The sequence below is a fragment of the Lagenorhynchus albirostris genome, chromosome 5, assembly GCF_949774975.1.
Source record: "Lagenorhynchus albirostris chromosome 5, mLagAlb1.1, whole genome shotgun sequence".
NCBI lineage: Eukaryota > Metazoa > Chordata > Mammalia > Artiodactyla > Delphinidae > Lagenorhynchus > Lagenorhynchus albirostris.
Window position 1 is genome coordinate 29,849,057 of NC_083099.1, and position 20,555 is coordinate 29,869,611.

Genomic DNA, 20,555 nt, shown 5'->3' on the forward strand with positions numbered 1-20,555 from the left:
TTAGTTCCCTAGTTTAGCAATTTGGAGAGGTCATTAGGAGAGCTGTCATTCAACAGAGGGAGGAAAGCAGAAGCCAGATTCCAGAGAGGAATAAAGGAAGAAGAGACATGAGGAGTTTAAGGAAAAAGGTAGAAAAGACTGTGGATGTCAGTTAAACAGAGATTCAGGTTAAGAAGGGTTTGGTTTAGCAGACAAGAAGTTCATACATGTTCAAACACATTTATTGCCCAGAGGAAGGAGTTAAGAGAGGGAGAAGAAGTTAAACCAGTCAAGAAAGCAAGATGCCAGACAGGAAGCAATGGAGTGAGGAGCCCAGGTGAGGCACCTCATTCTTTCAGCCTGGGGAGACACGGAGGGACGGTGGGGAGGGAGAAACAGGCACCTATGGAAAGTGATGAACCTGATGCTCTCAATTTTCTCCACGAAGGAAATGCTGATGTCATCTGATCAGAGTGGGGAATAGAGAAGGAAGTTAGGGTTTCGATCAGGGAAAGTGAAGAAGATAAAAACAGGAGCTGAGGGGAGGTTCACGGCACATATTCAAGCCGGAGACCAGAGAGGTGAACCGAGGACCCAGCTCAGGCTGGAGCAAGGCTCCGGGGCTTTCCCTTGGCAGGCTCAGGCCCCACTGGCAACATGGGTGGGTGGATGAATAAGTGACTGGATGGATGAGTGGATGAATGGATGGATGGGTGTGTGGATGGATGGATGGGTGTGTGGATGGATGGATGGATGGCTGGCTGCAGCCTTGAACCGGGGATGGGACTCCACAGGGCAAAAGGAGAATTGGAGCACGGATGACACAGACCCCATTTTACCTTCTTCACACTACTTTTGGACCTAAAACTACCCATGCCACGTATGCTTTTGTTCTCTGAATCTCTCACCCAAATGTGAGGTCGCTGAGGCAGGGTTTTTGTCCATCACAGTGTCATACAGCACCAACACTGAGAACAGTGCCTGGCTGTTAACATCTGGCGTAATGGCAGAGTCCAAGCTGGGCCAGGAAGGCAGAGGCCAGGAGGGGCAGAGGGCTCCACAGGACGGGATGATTGAGGGCTGGGGAGTCCAGGAGCAGAGGTGGTGAGAGACGGACAGGACAACTGTGAGGGTGTAGAGAGTACTGAAGGCTAAGGTCAGAGGAGGGCATGCTGGTAGAAGCAGGCTAAGAATCCAGCAATGAGGAGAGGCAGAGCCCGGCCATGGCTGCTGACTCACGCTGACTCCCCACAGTACAGGGAGGAGGAACAGGTCACTGGGAGAGCCAGGGCCCCGGAGAGGCTGCGCCCACAGAGCCGTCTGGGTTCAGTTAATCGAGAAGAGCTAAGAGCACAGTGCGCGTAGGAAAGTGTGAGGGAGACAATGGCCATCGACAGAAGCCCCCAGTTCACCCCAACACTGTCCTCTTCACTTAATGACCCAGGAACCTGCTACACCAAGAAAAAGGTACAAATGACTCACGTCCTCCTCCGACCTACACACACACCCCTCAACCCTGTCACAGGACACCTTATGTACTCACTCTCCTTTCTCTAGAGAAAAAAAAAAAAGCCCTCTGAGCATGAGGCTCCAAACAGAGGTACATGAAGAGGCATCCTGCCTCAACTCCAGGCTCTGGAGACACGGCCCTTTCTCTACGGGCCTCAGAGTGCCAGCTCAAGAGCCCTGAGGTCTGCGGACCCAACTGCCACGCCCCCAAGCCTGTCCAAGCCAGTAGGGTGGCCACAGCCACTAGCTCTTCCCATAGCACACTACTCAGTGCCCTTGTTCTGTGCCACCCCGTGCCCTGCCTCTGTTGCCCAATGGTAAGGCCTGTGGGTAAAGCACTTCCTCACTGAGCCAAAGCACAATGACATGCACGTGGCTGAGCCAGCACAGACAAGACAGACAGATGTGGCACTTACAGAGTGTATGATGTCCACCATGTCGTAGGCTTTGGTTGATTCCAAAGGGACAATTGTATCAAGCTCAGGAACCAGACGGTCACTTTGGATAGAAAAAGAAGCAGATATAATCAACATGGAAGAGCCCGTTGCCTTCTGTGGGTGGGGAATGGGAGAGGAAATGGGGGAGACACAGCATGGGGGCTGGACTGATTCTGTCCCTGCTGGGCTAGCAAAGCAGTCCCCAAAGATACATTCCTTTGTTACCACCATATTAAACTGAACCTGAGCTTGATGTTAACCCAGAAGATCTTTCTGTTTTCATTTAGAGGAAAAAAAAATGAGCTTATTCCCATGAATGTGGAGATTCCTTCATTTATCCTCTCTGAACACCTCCTACATTCTAGGTATTGTATGGAGTACCAAAGGACATTATAGTGAACAAGCCACTGTACCCTCAAGCCCAGTTTCCCAGAGAGCTCAGCACCAGCATCTCGGGTACAGCCCCACCCAGTAACAAAGTCCTCCCTTACTTTTCATGTGCTATTTACACATATGCATACAGCTTCCCTGGGACTGAATGACGAGGAGGTATGGCTGGGCCAAAGCAGGCTGTTCAGACATGTCTGGGCCCTTGGACCGTAACACCTTCAAATGATGTCCTAAACCTTTCAAGAACCCCAAACAGTACAGCAGCTCGGAAAAGGTGGCTGTGCCCATCGCTTCTGGGCCTTGTGACCACCCTCTCTCTCATGACTACACACAGTGGGCCGCTGATTGTATCCCCTGAGGAGTGAGGCAGAGGCAGACAAGGAGTGGCCCTGGGGACATGATACTTCAGAGCATCCCTGGCCCAGACACAGCCCCATAGGTAGAAGCCCAGGGCAGTGTCTGCAAACGGCTTCTTCCCGAGGGACGGCTTCTTCCTGAGGGACACAATTTCAAGTCCTTCTGCAGAAGTATTGCAGGCCAAGTGAGTGCTTCAAAATCAGAGAGGAAACAAAATGGAGAAGACAGCAGCCAGTGGTCTGGAGCTATAGTTCCCCAGCTGGACTTCTGGCTTATTCTGCGGTGCTCCCCACATCAGGCAGTGGCCGGAAGAGCAAGAAGGAAAGAAGGTCTTCACTAGGTGGTCAGCAACACACCCTTCCCCAGGAATGTCCCAGCTTCTGGCCACAAGCAGGTGTGCATAAGCACATTTCCTAAAGGGCATGCTGTCTGAATCATTTCACATTGATTTATTTCATGTTAAGACTATATATATATATATATATATATATATATATATATATATATACACACACACACATATATATATATCTCAATTCTGGACAAAGACTCAGAAATAATATTTTTTTTGGCCACTTTTTACTCCCAAGCTACTTGTCAGATATTAGAGAGAGGAAAAATGTGAATAAAAATAAAATATCTTGGGATTTCCCTGGCAGTCCAGTGGTTAAGACTCTGTCTAAGCTTCCACTGCAGGGGGGAAGGATTTGATCCCTGGTGGGGGAACTAAGATCCCGCATGCCACACAGCGTGGCCAGAAATTTTTTTTTTAATTTCTTTTTAAATAAGTAAATAAAATCCTTTGTGGCTCCTATACCCACACATGCCACCACCATGCCTACACCTGACTCCACTGCACAATCTACTCCAAGCTGCCCACCAGGGCAGACCCTGGAGGTCCCGCCAGGGCACACGGGCCAGAGAAGGACAAGCCAACCTGCAAAACGAGAGGAGCTCTGGCCTCCAACTCACCTGGGATCGTGGCACTCACGGACGGGGGCGGGGTCCTGATTGCTGAGAGGCAAGTAGTTGAAGAACTCCCGGAGATTACACAAGGCATCCACGTCGTTTTCAAAAGCTCTGTGGGCCACGCCTGAGAAAACAGGGAGTATATAATGGGCCAGGGCGCCTGTCAGCCCAGAGATGCAGCTTCATGCCCACCTGCCCCCTCTAGGGCAGGTCTGCAGCAGACTGTGCCAACAGCCCTGTCGCCGCCCCCTCCACTGAGGATGGTACCACACCACACACCTTCAGGCTGACCCTCAGTCCATGCAGCCTGTTCTCTCTGCAAGGGTCACTCCTTTCATTATCCAGGTCTTTGACCTAGTGTCGCCTATTTGCTGAGGCTTTCCCTGCCCCTCTCCAGAGCACAACTTTCCCCACACCCCTCACTCTCCATCCCTGGACCAGGTGGGAATTCTCGTCACACTTTTCCCTGCAGCACCTATTTCCCTGTTTACTGCCTGACATCTCCCCGAGAGTATCAGCTCCAACGGGGTAGAGGCTAGGCCTGTCTTATCACTGCAGCCCAGCAACTGGAATAATGCCTGGATATATGTCCATTAACACTCAAGAAAGCTGGACAATAAAAAATAAAAGGAAAACGGCTGGCACATGTCATGGTACTCAGCAATGGCAGAACAAAGGAGGAAAGAAGGGGAACCACGTGGTAAGGAATCAAGCCATCATTCCTCAAGAACACTCTGAAATCACAGAAGAGCCAAACAGGGCCATAGACATGATAGAGAAAGTGGGGCAGGAAACTCCCTCTCAGGTATACCCCACCGGACTCCCTGCTTCTACCACTGCCCCCAGAGTCTCTTCTCTACCAGGCAGCCCAACTGAGCTTTTAAAGTCAAATCATGTCATGTCCCTAATCCAACCACCCTCCTTGCCACTCACCGAGCACACCAGCCCCTCTCCTTCCTCAGAAGCCTCTGCCTGCGATGCTTCTCCCCTAGGTATGCACTCAGTCCACTCCTTCAAATCTGCTCAATTATTGCCCAGTGAGGCCTGTCCTTACCACCCTCATTAAAACTGCAACAATCCCAACCCCCTTTACCCTGTGCTACTTTTTCCACAGCACACATACTTTTATGAATCATAATTCTTGTAACCATCATTCTAATTTGCTCAAAAATTTCAGACTATGAAAGCATTAGTAGTAGCCTGTAATTTAATTTAACGAGTTTGAGATATAAATCCACCTTTATTACTATATCTGTAGACAATACATGACACTACAGTCTATTCAAAGAAATTCTGTCGATGAAGTGATATCTGTACAGACTGTCACTTCTAGCAATTCCTCTTCTCAGTGTCTGACAACAGTAAGGTAAGCTTCGAGGCCTCTAACCTGACATGGTGGTGTGGGTCCTGGCGCCCCCGAGCTCCTCCTGGGTAACGTCCTCATTGGTGACAGACTTCACAACTTCAGGGCCAGTGATGAACAAGTAGGAGGTGTCCTGAAACCAGAGAATTTCAGAAAGTTCAATCTCAGAGCACCAGAACTCGCAAAACCAGGTTAGGACACAGCTCACAGATGCGTACCCAAACGAAAGACCCACATTTTCCCTGCCTCACTCTCTATCAAAAAATCTTCGTTGCCTGGTTCTCTCTCAGCAAAATGGCCTGCAGTGTGGCTACCAGTCATTCATCTGTAGAACACCCTAACAGGTGACCCTTATTCAGAGCTTGCTGCACACCAAGAATTTTTCTAAGCATTTCATGGAATTGTGTCATTAAAGCCTAGGTACTATTATCACCCCATTTACAGATCAGGAAACTGAGGCACTGTGATAGTGTGCAGCTTGCCTAAAATTAATCGGTCACTTTAAGTGAAGCCATCTGGAGACAATGAAAATCAATGTTTGGTGTTCTGAGAGAGTGACAGGCTTTAATTTTTAGTTTCTAACTTAAAGATAATAAAGACATATTGTAAAAAATTTAATCAGAATAGGAGATACAGTAGAAAGTAAGTCTACATGCAAGCCCTTATTTCCAGCCCTCTAATTTCCATCCCCAAAGGCGACCACCGTCAGTTTCTCTGACATCCATGCATATGAGCATTTATATATTTTTCCCTCTTATTTTCTCTCTAGCACATTGTCCTACACACACTGTTCTCAAACTTCTTGAAGATTATTCCGTATCAGTATAGTAGGATATGTATCGCAACTTACTTAACTGCCACCTACTGATGGTCCTTTAGACCGTTGCCAGTGTTTTACTTATAACAAGCAATGCTGCAATAAGTATCTTACTACAGTCATCTCTGTCAGCTCATTGTTCATGTTCTTTGCCCATTCTCCTACTGGATAGTTGTTTTTATATACTAAGAACATTAGTCCTTAGGCTATTATCTGTGTTGTATCAGTCTTTATTTTATGGCTCCTTGGTTTGGAATCTTGCTAGAATGGCCTAGCTAGAGAGGTCTATCTTCCCCACTCCACACAAAGACTCAAACAAATGTTCATAAGAGCATTACTTGTAACAATCAAAAACTAGAAACAGACACTTCCCTGGTGGCGCAGTGGTTAAGAATCTGCCTGCCGATGCGGGGGACACGGGTTCAACCACTGGTCCGTGAAGATTCCACATGCCTGAGCAACTAAGCCCGTGCACCACAACTACTGAGCCTATGATCTAGAGCCTGCATGCCACAACTACTGAGCCTGAGTGCTGCAACTACTGAAGCCCACGTGCCTGGAGCCTGTGCTCTGCAGCAAGAGAAGCCACCACAATGAGAAGACCACGCGCTACAACAAAGAGTAGCCCCCGCTCACTGCAACTAGAGAACGCGTGCATGCAGCAACAAAGACCTAACACAGCCAAAAACAAAAAAACTAGAAACAGCCCAATTCCATCAACAAGTGAATCTCAAAATAATTATCCTAAGTGAAAGCAACCAGCCCCGTAAAAAAAAAAAAAAAAAAAAAAAGAGTACATACTTTTTGCATATATTTTGTACATACAAAATGTCATTTTGTATGGTTCTGTTTATATAACATTCTAGAAAATGCAAATTAATCCTGTGTGATAAAAAGTAGATGAGGGCTTCCCTGGTGGCACAGTGGTTAAGAATCTGCCTGCCAATGCAGGGGACATGGGTTCGATCCCTGGTCCAGGAAGATCCCACATGCCACAGAGCAACTAAGCCCATGCACCACAACTACTGAGCCCATATGCTGCAACTACAGAAGCCCGTGCACCTAGAGCCCGTGCTCCGCAGCAAGAGAAGCCACTGCAATGAGAAGCCCGTGCACCGCAACAAAGAGTAGCCCTCGCTAGCCGCCAACTACAGAAGCCCCTGCTTGCCACAGCAAGAGAAAGCCCATATGCAGCAACAAAGACCCAACACAGCCAAAAATAAAATTTAAAAAATTTTTTTTAATTTAAAAAAAAAAGCAGATGAACGGTTACCTAAAGACAGGGCTGGGAGGTAGGAAAGAATGAGTTACAACAACACATGAGGAAACTTTGGGAAGTGATGGTTAGGTTCATTATCTTAATTGTGGTCATGGCTTCATGGTTGTATACACGCATCAAAGCTCTAATCGCACAACTTAAAGTGTGTGCAGTTCACCATACATCAATTATATCTCAAAGTTGTAAAAAAAAAAATTGTGGAAATGCAAAGGGTCAAGAATATCCCATATCCATACCACTTAAAGAAACTACGGAAGGACAACTTGCTGTACCAGGTATCAGCATTTGTCGTAAAGCCATTGTAATTGATAGCATGGTACTGACTGGCACAGAGATAAGCAAACAGACCAAGAAAGCTCAGTGAAACACTCGATATATGGATGCTTGATTCACAATATAAATGACATCACAGAGCAGGAAAGATTGTTCTTTTCAATAAAAGGCACTAGGTCAACTAGGTGTCTATACTGGAAAAAAAAATTTTAAAGCATTAAACTAGCCTCTATTTCATACTATGTGTAAAAATCAACTCCAACTTTAGATGCAAACATAAAAGGCAAAATAATAAAACATTTAGAAAATAGAAAGTATCTTCCTGACTTCAGGGTAGGAAAAAGTTCAAGAACTAAAACACACTACCCATAAAGTATACATTTGACATTCGTTCTCCTATCAAAAGAGCACAGAAGCCAGCTTACAGGGACACCCATCGGCTAAAAGAAGGACAATTTGAGCATCAAAATAATGATAGTACTGTAATGGAATATAAACCATTGAGTAAAATAGGGAATCCATGAACCCATATTAAGTCAATGAAATAAACAAATGCCCAAGAAAAGCAGGGCTCTTCCTTAGAGTAGATCACCAACTGACATGAAGCAAGTGGTGGAGCTGGAAAATAACCATCTTGTAAAGATTGGTTTGGACAAGAATCATCAATAGATACTAAATCAAGGCAAAAAGTATAATGTGGAACAGCATACTTGTATGGTCTCAAAGCAACTCCCCAGTGAGTATCAGTTACAAAGAAAAAATGGTAACTACATAGTGGAGAAACCAGACAACACTTCAACAATGATCAAATTAATGTCACCAGTGAAGGGCAGATGGCCATCACTTGTCTCCAGATGTGATCATTTGAGCAGGATACAACATCACGAATGTAGCAGAGAGGCTGGGCTACCTAATCTGATTCTGATCGTGAGGAAATACCAGATAAACCCAAATTGAGCAACAATCTATGAAATAATTCATTCTGTAGCCTTCAAAATGTCATGACAAAAAGTCTGAGGAATTGTCACAGAGTAAAGGAAATTAATGCAACATGACAACTAAATGCAATATGTGATCCTGAAATGGATCCTGTACTGGAGAAAGAAAATGCCATTAAGGACATTTTTGGGACAAGTGACCAAACTGTAATCTAGATGGTAGAGTAGACAACAGTATTATATCAGATAGACTACATGTTAGGCATATGTGAAACAAGCCTTAATAAATTTAAAAAGATTGAAATCATACAAACTATCTTGTTTGATCGCAATGGAATGAAACTAGAAACAAAAAAACTGGAAACTTACAAATATGTGGAAATTAAACATCACACTTTTTTTTCATAAATTTATTTATTTTTGGCTGCGTTGGGTCTTCCTTGCTGCGCATGGACTTTCTCTACCTGCGGTGAGTGGGGGCTACTCTTTGCTGTGGTGCATGGGCTCCTCATTGCAGTGACTTCTCTTATTGCAGAGCACAGGCTCTAGGCACGTGGGCTTCAGTTGCTGTGGCGCACAGGCTCAGTAGTTGTGGCTTGCAGGCTCTAGAGCCCAGGCTCAGTAGCTGTGGCGCACGGGCTTAGTTGCTCCGCGGCATGTGGGATCTTCCAGGACCAGGGCTCGAACCCGTGTCACCTGCACTGGCAGGTGGATTCTTAACCACTGCACCACCAGGGAAGTCCCAAACATCACACTCTTAAAACAGCCAATGGACCAAAGATGAAATCAAGGGAAATTAGAAAATATTGAGAAATGAAAACGTACAAAAACTTACTAGATGCAGCAAAAACAGTGCTAAGAGGGGAATTTAAAGCTGTTAAACACACTAAGAAAGTAAGTTCTCAGGGCTTCCGTCATGGCTCAGTGGTTAAGAATCTGCCTGCCAATGCAGGGGACACAGGTTGGAGCCCTGGTCCGGGAAGATCCCACATGCCGCCGAGCAACTAAGCCTGTGCACCACAACTACTGAGCCTGCGCTCTAGAGCCTGCGAGCCACAACTACTGAGCCTATGTGCCACAACTTCTGAACCCTGTCCACTGAAAGCCCATGTTCTACAAGAAGAGAAGCCACCAAAATGAGAAGCCCACGCACCGCAACAAAGAGTAGCCCACGCTCACTGCAACTAGAGAAAGCCTGTGCGTAGCAACGAAAACCCAATGCAGCCAAAAATATCAATAAGCAAAAAAAAAAAAAAAAAAAAAGTTCTCAACCTAACTTTATACCTTAAGGAACTAAACAAAAAAGAAAAGAAAAGAAAAAGAACTAAACCCAAAGTTAGCAAAAGAAAGAAAATAAAGATTAGAGCCGAGATAATGAAAAATAGAAAAAACAGAGGGAGAAAAAAAAATCAGTAAAACCAGAACTTGGCTCCTCAAAAAGATCAATAAAATTGACAAATATTTAGCTAGATGGATTAAGAAAAAATAGACTCAAATTACTAAGATCAGAAATGAAAGTGGGGACATCACTACCAATTCCACAGAAATAAAAAGATTATAGGAGTACTATGAATAATTCTATATAACAAATTGGATAACCTGGATGATATGGACAAATTCCTAGAAACACACAACCTACCACCAAGACTGAATCATGAAAAAATAGAAAATCTGAATAGACCTGTAACTAGTAAGGAGGCTGAATCAGTAATCAAAAACCTCCCAAAGAAAAGCCCAAGACCAAATGGCTTCACCAGTGAATTCTACCAAACATTTTAAGAAAGATTAAACACCAATCCTTCTCAAGCTCTTCCCAAAAAATTAAAGAGAAGGAAATACCTCCTAATTCATTCTGAGACCCAGCATTACCTTAATACCAAAGCCAGACAAAGTCACTACAAGAAAAGTACACATCAATATCCCATATAAATATTGATGCAAAAATGCTTAACAAAATACTAGCAGATCTAATTCAACATTTTATAAGGAATTATACACCAAGACCAAGAGGAATTCTTTCCTGAAATGCCAGGATGGTTGAGCACACCAATATCAATACACCACATTAAAAGAACAAAAGGAAAAAATTACATGATCATCGCAATGCAGAAAAAGCATGACAAAATTCAATACTCTTTCATGGTAAACGTACTCAGAAAACTAGAAAGAAACTACTTCAACATGATTAAGGCCACAAATGAAAAACCCACAGCTAACATGATACTCAATGGTTAAAGACTGGAAGCTTTTCCTCTAAGATCAGGGACAAGGCAAGGATGCCCGCTTTCCCCACTTCCATTCAACACAGTATTGGAAATCCTAGCCAGAGCAATTAGTCAAGAAAAAGAAAAAGGCACCCAAATCAGAAAGGAAGAAGTAAAATTATCTGTTTGCAGATGACATGGATTTTATATGTAGATAACCCCAAAGATTCCACACACGCACAAAGTTAGAATAAACAAATTAAGTTGCAGGATACAAAATTAACACACCAAAATCAGTTGCATTTCTGTATGCTAACAATGACCAATCTGAAAAGGAAGTTACAAAAACAATTTCATTTACAATAGTTTCTAAAAGTATAAAGTACTTAGGTATAACTTAGCCAAAAAGGCAAAAAAAAACTTGTACAGTGAAAATTATAAAACATTTCTGAAAGAAATTAAATAAGACATAATGGAAAAGATATCTTCCATTTATGGATTCAAAGACTCAATACTGTTAAGATGTAAAAACTACCAAAAGCAATGTACAGATTCAACATCATCCCTATCAAAATCTCAATGACATTTTTGCAGAAATAGAAAAATCCATCCTAAAGTTGATGTGGAATCTCAGGGGACTCTGTGTACAGCCAAAACAATTCTGAAACAGAACAAGGTTGGAGGTCTTCCTGACTTCAAAACCTACTAAAAAGCTACAGAAATCAAAACAGTGTGGTACTGGCATAAAGACAGACATATAGACCAATGGAACAGAATAGAGAGCCCAGAAATAAACCCTTCCATACCTGGTCAAATGGTTTTCAACAATGATACTTAGACCATTCAATGAAGAAAGAACAGTCTTTTCAACAAATGGTGCCGGATCCCACTCCTGGGCATATATCCAGAGAAAACTCTAATTCAAAAAAGATAGGTGCACCTCAGTATTCATATTTATAGCACTATTTACAATAGCCAAGACATGGAACCAACATAAATGTCCATCCACAGATGAATGGATAAAGATGGGTATATATATACAATGGAATACTACTCAGCCATAAAAAAGAATGAAATAATGCCATGCAGCAACATGCATGGACCTAGAGATTATCATATTAACTGAACCAAGTCAGAAAGAAAAAGACAAATATCATGATATCACTTATATATGGAATTTAAAATACGATACAAATGAACTCATTTACAAAACAAAAACAGACTCCCAGACATAGAAAACAAACTTATGGTTATAATAAATTAGGAGTTTGGGATTGACAGATACACACTACTATATATAAAATAGGACAACAAGGACCTACTGTATAGCACAGGGAACTATATTCAATATCCTGTAATAAACTATAATGGAAAAGAAAAAAAACAATGCTAGGAAAACTGGATATCCACGTGCAAAAACATGAAGTTGGACCTATGTTACATCATATACAAAAATTAACTCAAAATGGATCAAAAGACTAAACATAAGAGCTAAAACTACAAAACTTAGAAGGAAACATACAGGGAAAGTATGTGACACTGGATTTGGCAAGATTTCTTGGGTATGATAACAATAACAGAGATTACAAAAGTAGACAAACTGGACTTCATCAAAATTAAAATCTTCTGTGCAAAGAGCACTAACAGAATGAAAAGGCAGCCCACAGAATGGGAGAAAATATTTTCAAATCATGATCTGATAAGGGGTTAATATCAGAATATATGAAGAACTCCTACAACTCAACAACAACAATAAAATGATTCAATCAAAAAATGAACAGAAGACTTGCATAGACATGTCTCCAAAAAAGATATACCAATGGCAAATAATATGAAAAGAGGCTCAACATCACTAATCATTTGGGAAATATAAATGAAAACCACAGTGAGATACCACTTCACACACATTAGGATAGCTATTATCAAAACAGAAAACAAACGCTGGCAAGGATGTAGAGAAATTGGAACCCTTTGTGCATTGCTGGTGGGAATGTAAAATGGTGCAGCCACTGTGGAAAACAGTATGATGTTTCTTCAAAATATTAAACAGAATTACCAAAATACCCAGTAACTCCACTCCTACATGTATGCCTAAAAGAACTGAAAACAGGGATTTAAACAGATACATGTACACCAACGTTTATTACAGCATAATCAGTCTCAAAACGGAAGGCAGTTCTGACACATGGTACCATATGGATGAACCTTGAAGACATTATGCTAAGTGAAATAAGCCAGTCACAAATGGACAAATATTGTATGAGTCCACAAATTCTGCAACAGAAAGGGGCTGGGAGTAGGGAATGGAGAACTAATGTTTAATGAATACAGAGCTTCAACTGGTGTAGATGAAAAAGTTCTGGAGATGACTGGTGACGATGGTTGCACAAAAAATGTAAAGGTACCTAAGGCCACAGAACTGTAACTTAAATCTTACCACTTAACCATTTCTTATGTATATTCTACAATTTTTTTTAAAACATACTGTATCAGTGTTAAACTTCTGGAGTTTAACAACTGGTTATGTAAGAAAACATCCTTATATACTGGGGACTTCCCTAGCGGCCCAGTGGCTAAAACTCCACACTCACAATGCAGGGGGCCCAGGTTCGATCCCTGGTCAGGGAACTAGATTCCACATGCTGCAACTAAGAGTTCGCATGCCACAACTAAGAGTTTGCATGCCACAACTAAAGATCCAGCATGCCACAGCAAAGATCCCACAAGCGGCAATGAAGATCCTGCATGCCGCAACTAAGACCCAGCACAGTCTAATTAATTAATTAATTAATTTTTAAAAAAGAATTATATACTGAAGCATTAAAAAGGTAAAGGGTTATATATATAACCCACTCTCAAACAGTTAAGAATTCTGTAAATTTGAAATTTCAATATAAAAAGATTTTCTAAAAATTCTGCTCAAAGGATAGCATTGAGAAGAAAAAACTGAAGTCAGAGTGGGAGAAGACAGGTGCAATATATATAACTGATAAAGAACTTACATCCAGTATATACAAAGAACTGCTAAAAATCAGTAAGAAGAAAACAAAAACCTCAATTTTTAAAAATGGGTAAAATAGATGAACAGCCATGCCATGAAAGAAACATGAGGGTATTCCCTGGCGATCCAATGGTTAGGACTCAGTGCTTTCACTGCTGAGGCCCAGGTTCAACCCCTAGTCAGGGAGCTAAGATCCCGCAAGCTGCACAGCACAACCAAAAAGAAAAAAGAAAAAAGAAACATATGAAAAGGTGTTTAACCTCATTAGTCATGGAAATGCAGATTAAAACAATGAGAGGGCTTCCCTGGTGGTGCAGTGGTTAAGAATCCGCCTGCCAATGCAGGGGACACGGGTTCGAGCCCTGGTCTGGGAAGATCCCACATGCCGCGGAGCAACTAAGCCAGTGTGTCACAACGACTGAGCCTGCGCACAACAATTACTGAGCCCACAAGCTACAACTACTGAAGCCTGCGTGCTTAGAGCCCATGCTCCACAACAAGAGAAGCTACGGAAGTGAGAAGCCCGTGCACTGCAACGAAGAGTAGCCCCCGCTCACTGCAACTAGAGAAAGCCCGCGTGCAGCAACAAAGACCCAATGCAGCCAAAAATAAATAAAATTAAAATTAAAAACAAAACAGAAAAAAAAAGAGAGATCACACCACATGCAAACTGGCATAATTAAATTATGTCAATAAAAGTGCTAGCACGGATGTAGAACAAGTGAAATTCTCACACACTGTTAGTAGAAGTGTAAACTGCTGCAACTTCTTCAGCAAACAGGCATTACATAGAAATGCTGAAGACATGTATATCCTATGACCTAACGTTGCCCCACCTTGAGAAACTGAAATATGTATGCACCAACATACATGTATAAGAATGCTTATATCAGAATCATTTGCAATGACAAAAATCTTGAAACACAAATCTCCATCAACAGTAGAAAGGATGAGGATCTTAAGATAATATACTACACAGCTACTAAAATGAACTACATTTACAAAGAACATGGATAAATCTTATAAACATGCGTCACAGTCACGCACAAAAGAATGCATGTTATGTTTCACTTTACATTAAAGGTAAAATAGGCAGCATTAACCCCATTGTTTAGTGAGGCATAATTAAAATTTTAAACTGTAGAGCAAAGCAAATTTTAAAGTTACCATAAAAGTTGAGACAAATACTTCTAGGCAGGATGGATGGAGACAATACTCATTATGAGGGTAATGGGGGCAGGCTCCTGGAGGGCCATTTCTTGATCTGGGTGTCATTTACATGGATCTGTACTTTATAATAATTGCTAAACTTTACGTATTTTATGTACTTCCCTGAGTATGTATTATATTAGAAATTTTAAATTGTTTAAAATTTTTCAATTAACTGGGAGAGGAGGCAGAGACAGAAGCAGGAAGACCAGTTAGAAGGATTATGCAATAATCCAGGTGAGGTGCTTGAATCAAAGTAATAGCAGTGTAAGTAATAAGAAGTACATAGGAATTTTATTATATTTTAGATTATATCCTAAAATAGAGCAAATATGATTTTAGACTGATTGAACTCGGAATGTAACAGAAAAATGAGTCAGTGTTTTCGACCTCAGCCACTGGAAGGCTGGTCTTGCCATTTATTGAGATGGGGAAGGCTATAAGAGAGCACTTTGGGAGGGCCTCATTAGAGATGAGAAACCCATTAAAGCCCAAATGGAAATGTTGATAGGCAACTGAAGGTTTAATCCTGGAGTTCAGGAGACGGTTCCATCCTGAAGAAATAGGTTTGAGAGTTGTCAGCACATACATAGATGGATATTTAAAGTCTTGAGGTAGGGTAAGATCACCAAGGGAATGAGAGAATTGCTAGAAGAAAACCAAGAGAGTATAGTGCCCTGATGTTTCAAAGAGGAAGAAGTGATGACATAGGTCAAATGCTACTGGAAGGTCAAGTAAGATAGGACTGAGAAATGTCAACTGGATTTAATGATATAGAAATCGTTGGTGTCTTTGATACAAGAAACTGCCATTATCAGTGACTCTGAATAGAATAATATCCTTTCCATCATAAATTAAATGTCTAAATATATTTAGATCTATGTTTTAGTTCTGTCCTGTTACTCAATTCTGTTCTGTTCCCTGGTCTATTTATTTACAAACTGAACAAATAGTTTTAGTTATTTTAGCTTTAAAACATATTTCTCACCTGGCAGGACTAGCCTTTCATTGCACTTCCTTCATGGAATGTCTACTCTTACACTGTAGTTTTCTTGTTAATATGAACTTGTCTAGATCTTTAAGAAAGAATCTGTTAGCATTTTTATTGTACTCTCATTAAACACATGGAATAGTTAAGATGTAGAATGGTTAAGGCTTAATGATTAGTTGCGGAGGACAAGAAAGAGGAGGTGGTGCCAATATGCAGGTATTAATTAAAGTTCTGCAAGTGGAGGATGGGATAGCTTAGGATGAAAACACAGGATTAAAAGATACAGCGTACAAAAAGTCAACATACAGAAATCAGTTGCATTTCTATACACTATGTACAAAATATACACTATATAGAAAATATCTGAAAAAGAAATAAAACCTGCCCATTCACGATAGCATCAAACATTACAAAATACCTATGTATAAATTTAACCAAGGAGGTGAAAGAGCTAAACACTGAAAATTATAGAACTTTGATGAAAAACACGAAAGATGACACAAGTGGGAAAAAAATCCCATGTTTATAAAAATATTGTTAAAATGTCTGTACTACCCAAAGCCATCTATAGATTCAATGCAACTCCTATCAAAGTTCCAATGTCATTTTTCTACAGAAGTATGGCGTCACATAAAAAGAAACACAGACCAATGGAACAGAATCAAGAGCCCAGAAACAAACTCTCACGTATACAATCAACGAATACTTGACCAGGGAGCCAAGAACACTAAATGGGGAAAAGATAGTCTCTTCAATAAATGATGGTGGGAAAACTGGATAACCACATGCAGAAGATGAAACTGGACACATATCCTACACCACTCACAAAAATTAACTCAAAATAGGTTAAAGACTTAAAGACCCGACTCTGTAAAACTCCTAGAAAAAAACATAGGAGAAACACTCCCTGACACTGCTCCTGGCAATAATTTTATGGATGATACCAAAAGCAAACTCAATAGAAACAAAAATTAATAAATGGGACTACTGCAAACTAAAAAGTTTCTACACAGCAAAAGCAACAATCAACAAAATGAAAAGGCAACCTACCGAATAGGAGAAAATATTTGCAAATCATATATCTGATAAGGGATTAATATCCAAAATATATAGAGAACTCATAAAACTTAACAGCAAAAAAAATTTTTGATTAAAAAATGGGTAGAGGATCTGAACAGACATTTTTCCAAAGAAAACATACAAATGGCTAATGAAAAGATGCTCAACATCACTCATCATCAGTGAAATGCAAATCAAAACCACAATGAGGTTTTAGCCTCACACCTCTTAGAATGGCTATTATCGAAAAGACAAGAAATAACAAGTGCTAGTAAAGTTCTGGAGAAAAGGGAACACTGTGCACTCTTGGTAGGAATATAAATTGATACAGCCACTATAGAAAACAGTATGGAGGGTCCTCAAAAAACTAAAAATAGAACTACCAAATGATCCAGCAATCCCACTTCTGGGTATATATCCAAAGGAAATAAAATCAGGACCTCAAACAGATGACTGCATTCCCATTTCACTGCAGCATTATTCACAGTAGCCAAGATATGGAAACAACCTAAGTGTCCATCAATGGATGAATGGATTAAAAAAAAATGTGACATACATACAAATACCCATATACACACAGAATTATCCACTGGATATCCATATCAATAAAAAAAACATGACACATACATACACACAGACAAACACAGAGAAATATTATTCAGCCATGAGAAAGAAGGAAATCCTGCCATTCGTGACGTGAATGGATCCTTAGGGCATTTCACTTAGCATATGCTAAGTAAAATAAGTCAGACAGAGGAAGAGAAATACTGTATGATCTCACTTATTCGTGGAACCTAAAACAGCTGAACTCACAGAAAAAGAATAGTGGTTACTAAGAGCGGGGGTGGTGTTGGAGTGAGGGGAGATGTTGGTCAAAAGATACAAACTTCCAGTTATAAGATGAAGAAGTTCTGGGGAGCTAATGTATAACATGGAGATTATAGTTAACAGTGCTGTATCACATACTTGAAAACTGCTAAGAGAGTAGATCTTAAACGTTAATCACCACAAGAAAGAAATGGTAATTATGAGAGCACTATGGGGGTAATCATTTTACAATATGTAAGTATCAAATCAACAGGTATACCTCAAGGGGGCTTCCCTGGTGGCACAGTGGTTAAGAATCCGCCTGCCAATGAAGGAGGCATGGGTTCGAGCCCTGGTCCGGGAAGATCCCACATGCAGCAGAGCAACTAATACTGTGTGCCACAACTACTGAGCCTGCGCTCTAGAGCCTTCGAGCCACAGCTACTGAAGCCTGCGCACCTAGAGCCTGTGCTCCGCAACAAGAGAAGCCACCGCAATGAGAAGCCCGTGCACCGCAAAAAAGAGTAGCCCCCACTCACTGCAACTAGAGAAAGCCTGCGCACAGCAATGAAGACCCAACACAGCCAAAAATAAATAAATTATTTTTTTTTAAATGTACACCTTAAACTTAAACAATGTTATATGTCAATTATATCTCAATAAAACTGGGAAAAAATGTTTTAAAAATAAGACAGAGCAGGGCTTCCCTGGTGGTGCAGTGGTTAAGAATCCGCCTGGCCAATGCAGGGAACACGGGTTCGAGCCCTGGTCCAGGTAGATCCCACATGCCGTGGAGCAACTAAGCCCGTGCACCACAACTACTGAGACTGTGCTCTAGAGTCTGCAAGCCACAACTACTGAGCCCACATGCCACAACTACTGAAGCCCACGCGCCTAGAGCCCGTGCTCTGCAACGAGAAGCCACCGCAGTGAGAAGCCAGCGCACTGCAATGAAGAGTAGCCCCCACTCACCTCAACTAGAGAAAGCCCATGTGCAGCAATGAAGACCCAACACAGCCAAAAAAAAGAATAAATTAATTTTAAAAAAATAAGAGAAAGCAGTTTAGAATTTTCCAGCATGTATGTAGGGAGAGGAGGAAAGAATGGCCAGAGGAATTGATCCCACACCTCCATTCCTGCCAGGTAGGAAGACAACTGGGGTAGCACCACGTAGGTATGGCATATATAGATTTAGTGGGCAAAGTTCAAGGAATCCTGCTTTGCTCAGGAAATAAGAGATGTGTTCATCTTAATTTTTAAAGTCCACCCTAAACTGAACATTGAACATTTAAGTTGCTTTTAATCTGTCACCAAGAAAGAATAGTTGAGTCAAGGGGTAAGCACTTTGTTAAACTTTAATTCTTACTGCCAAAGAGAAAAGTATTTCCTATTCTATTTATGCTCCTCTATTTACACTGTTTTCATACTGGATGAATCTCTTTCCTTTTTGCCCCGTAATTTGTCTTGACATATTTTGTTTGTTTGTTTGCGGTACGCGGGCCTCTCACTGTTGTGACCTCTTCCGTTGCGGAGCACAGGCTCCAGACGCACAGGCTCAGCGGCCACGGCTCACGGGCCTAGCCACTCCGCAGCATGTGGGATCTTCCCGGACTGGGGCACGAACCCATGCCCCCTGCATCGGCAGGCGGACTCTCAACCACTGCGCCACCAGGAAAGCCCTGTCTTGACATTTATTGCTCATTATGGTTAAAAATATTTAAGAGGAAAAGACTGATTTCTTTTTTAAGTATCAGGTTAAAGGTAATTACCCATGTGTGATTTCAAATAGGCTTCTTTTAAAAATCATTTTAAAATATCATTTCATATAAATCATGTAATAAAGATATGGACCTCTTTACAATGAAGTTGGAGATCAGATTTACCATTACCATCATAGACAAAATGTAATAAAATGGCAAACAGCTGAAGAAATAAAGGTGGGACATAAACAACCTCCTAGGGAAGCAGTTTACAGAAAAGCTTTCCATGAGAAACTTTCTGAATAGGATTCGGTAAACGATCATCTGTCTGGGCAGAGGATAGGACCTTTGATTACCTGAAAATCATTTGCAATTCAGATCAACAAGTAAAATCACCCACCAATGAAGTAGACAAGCACATTCTGCCACTGAACCCACACAAGCTACAGTCTTCATGCCAAAACCTTCTCTCCACCAAGACCTTATCAGCACTGCACTGAAATCCAATAAGCGTGCAGATAACAACCCAGATCTGGGTCAGGAATTATTGTTATTGCAGGTGAGGTACTGCACAACTCTCAAAGGGCAGGAGAACCAGGTCCTTTTCTTACCTTTACCATGAACGTGAAGTCTGTTAGGGCCGGGGAGTAGACAGCCCCACCGGCACATGGGCCCATGATCAGAGAAATCTGAGGGATGACTCCGGATGCCGTGACATTCCTCTGCCAAAAGAGAAAGGCAAAGGCATCTGGTTACAGAGGTGTTCAAGGCATTACCTGCAGAAAGACAGAGGCAACAATAAAAGTACATTTGGCTTTTATTCACAGAAATTCTATCCTAGAGACAAGAGGCCTAATCTGTACAGTTTCTTCCAGAATATTGTATATGCAACTTTTCCCATAGCTGGTGGGATGGTTGGCATATTACTTTCTGGGGCAAGTAAAACCTCTTCTCTCCTTGGCAGGGCAGTAGTTCCCCAAAAGCTCCACCAGGACATGAGCTCAGAGAGAATCCTACCACTCTCACCCCAGCTCTAAACACACCTCAGGCAAGGACCCCTGTCTGTACAAAACTGGCTGGAATAATGAATGAAAACCTTAGGTGGAATATACAGGGCCAACACTTACCCTGGATCTATGACCTCTACTTGGAGCCCCTTCACACCCTCCACAGAGGATGCCCAACAGTTACAAGGCAAGGCTAAGAGGCAGGTGCTACTTTACTCAGTCTTCAATGTCTGCCCACCCCTACACAGGGCAGATGGGCAATAGAG

The 20,555-nt window shown here is 41.7% G+C and overlaps 1 protein-coding gene across 1 annotated transcript in view; it reads right to left on the bottom strand.

Moving 5' to 3' along the window:
* The window catches only part of PCCB (propionyl-CoA carboxylase subunit beta), a 92,328-nt gene that overhangs the window by 48,967 nt on the left and 22,806 nt on the right, over window positions 1-20,555 (bottom strand). The window contains exons 6-9 of the mRNA XM_060149792.1: window positions 19,894-20,004; window positions 5,029-5,137; window positions 3,645-3,765; window positions 1,905-1,986 (exon numbers count right to left, since the gene is read on the bottom strand). Of these exons, the coding sequence (XP_060005775.1) occupies window positions 1,905-1,986; window positions 3,645-3,765; window positions 5,029-5,137; window positions 19,894-20,004 (423 nt within the window). The remainder of the gene's footprint in view (window positions 1-1,904; window positions 1,987-3,644; window positions 3,766-5,028; window positions 5,138-19,893; window positions 20,005-20,555) is intronic.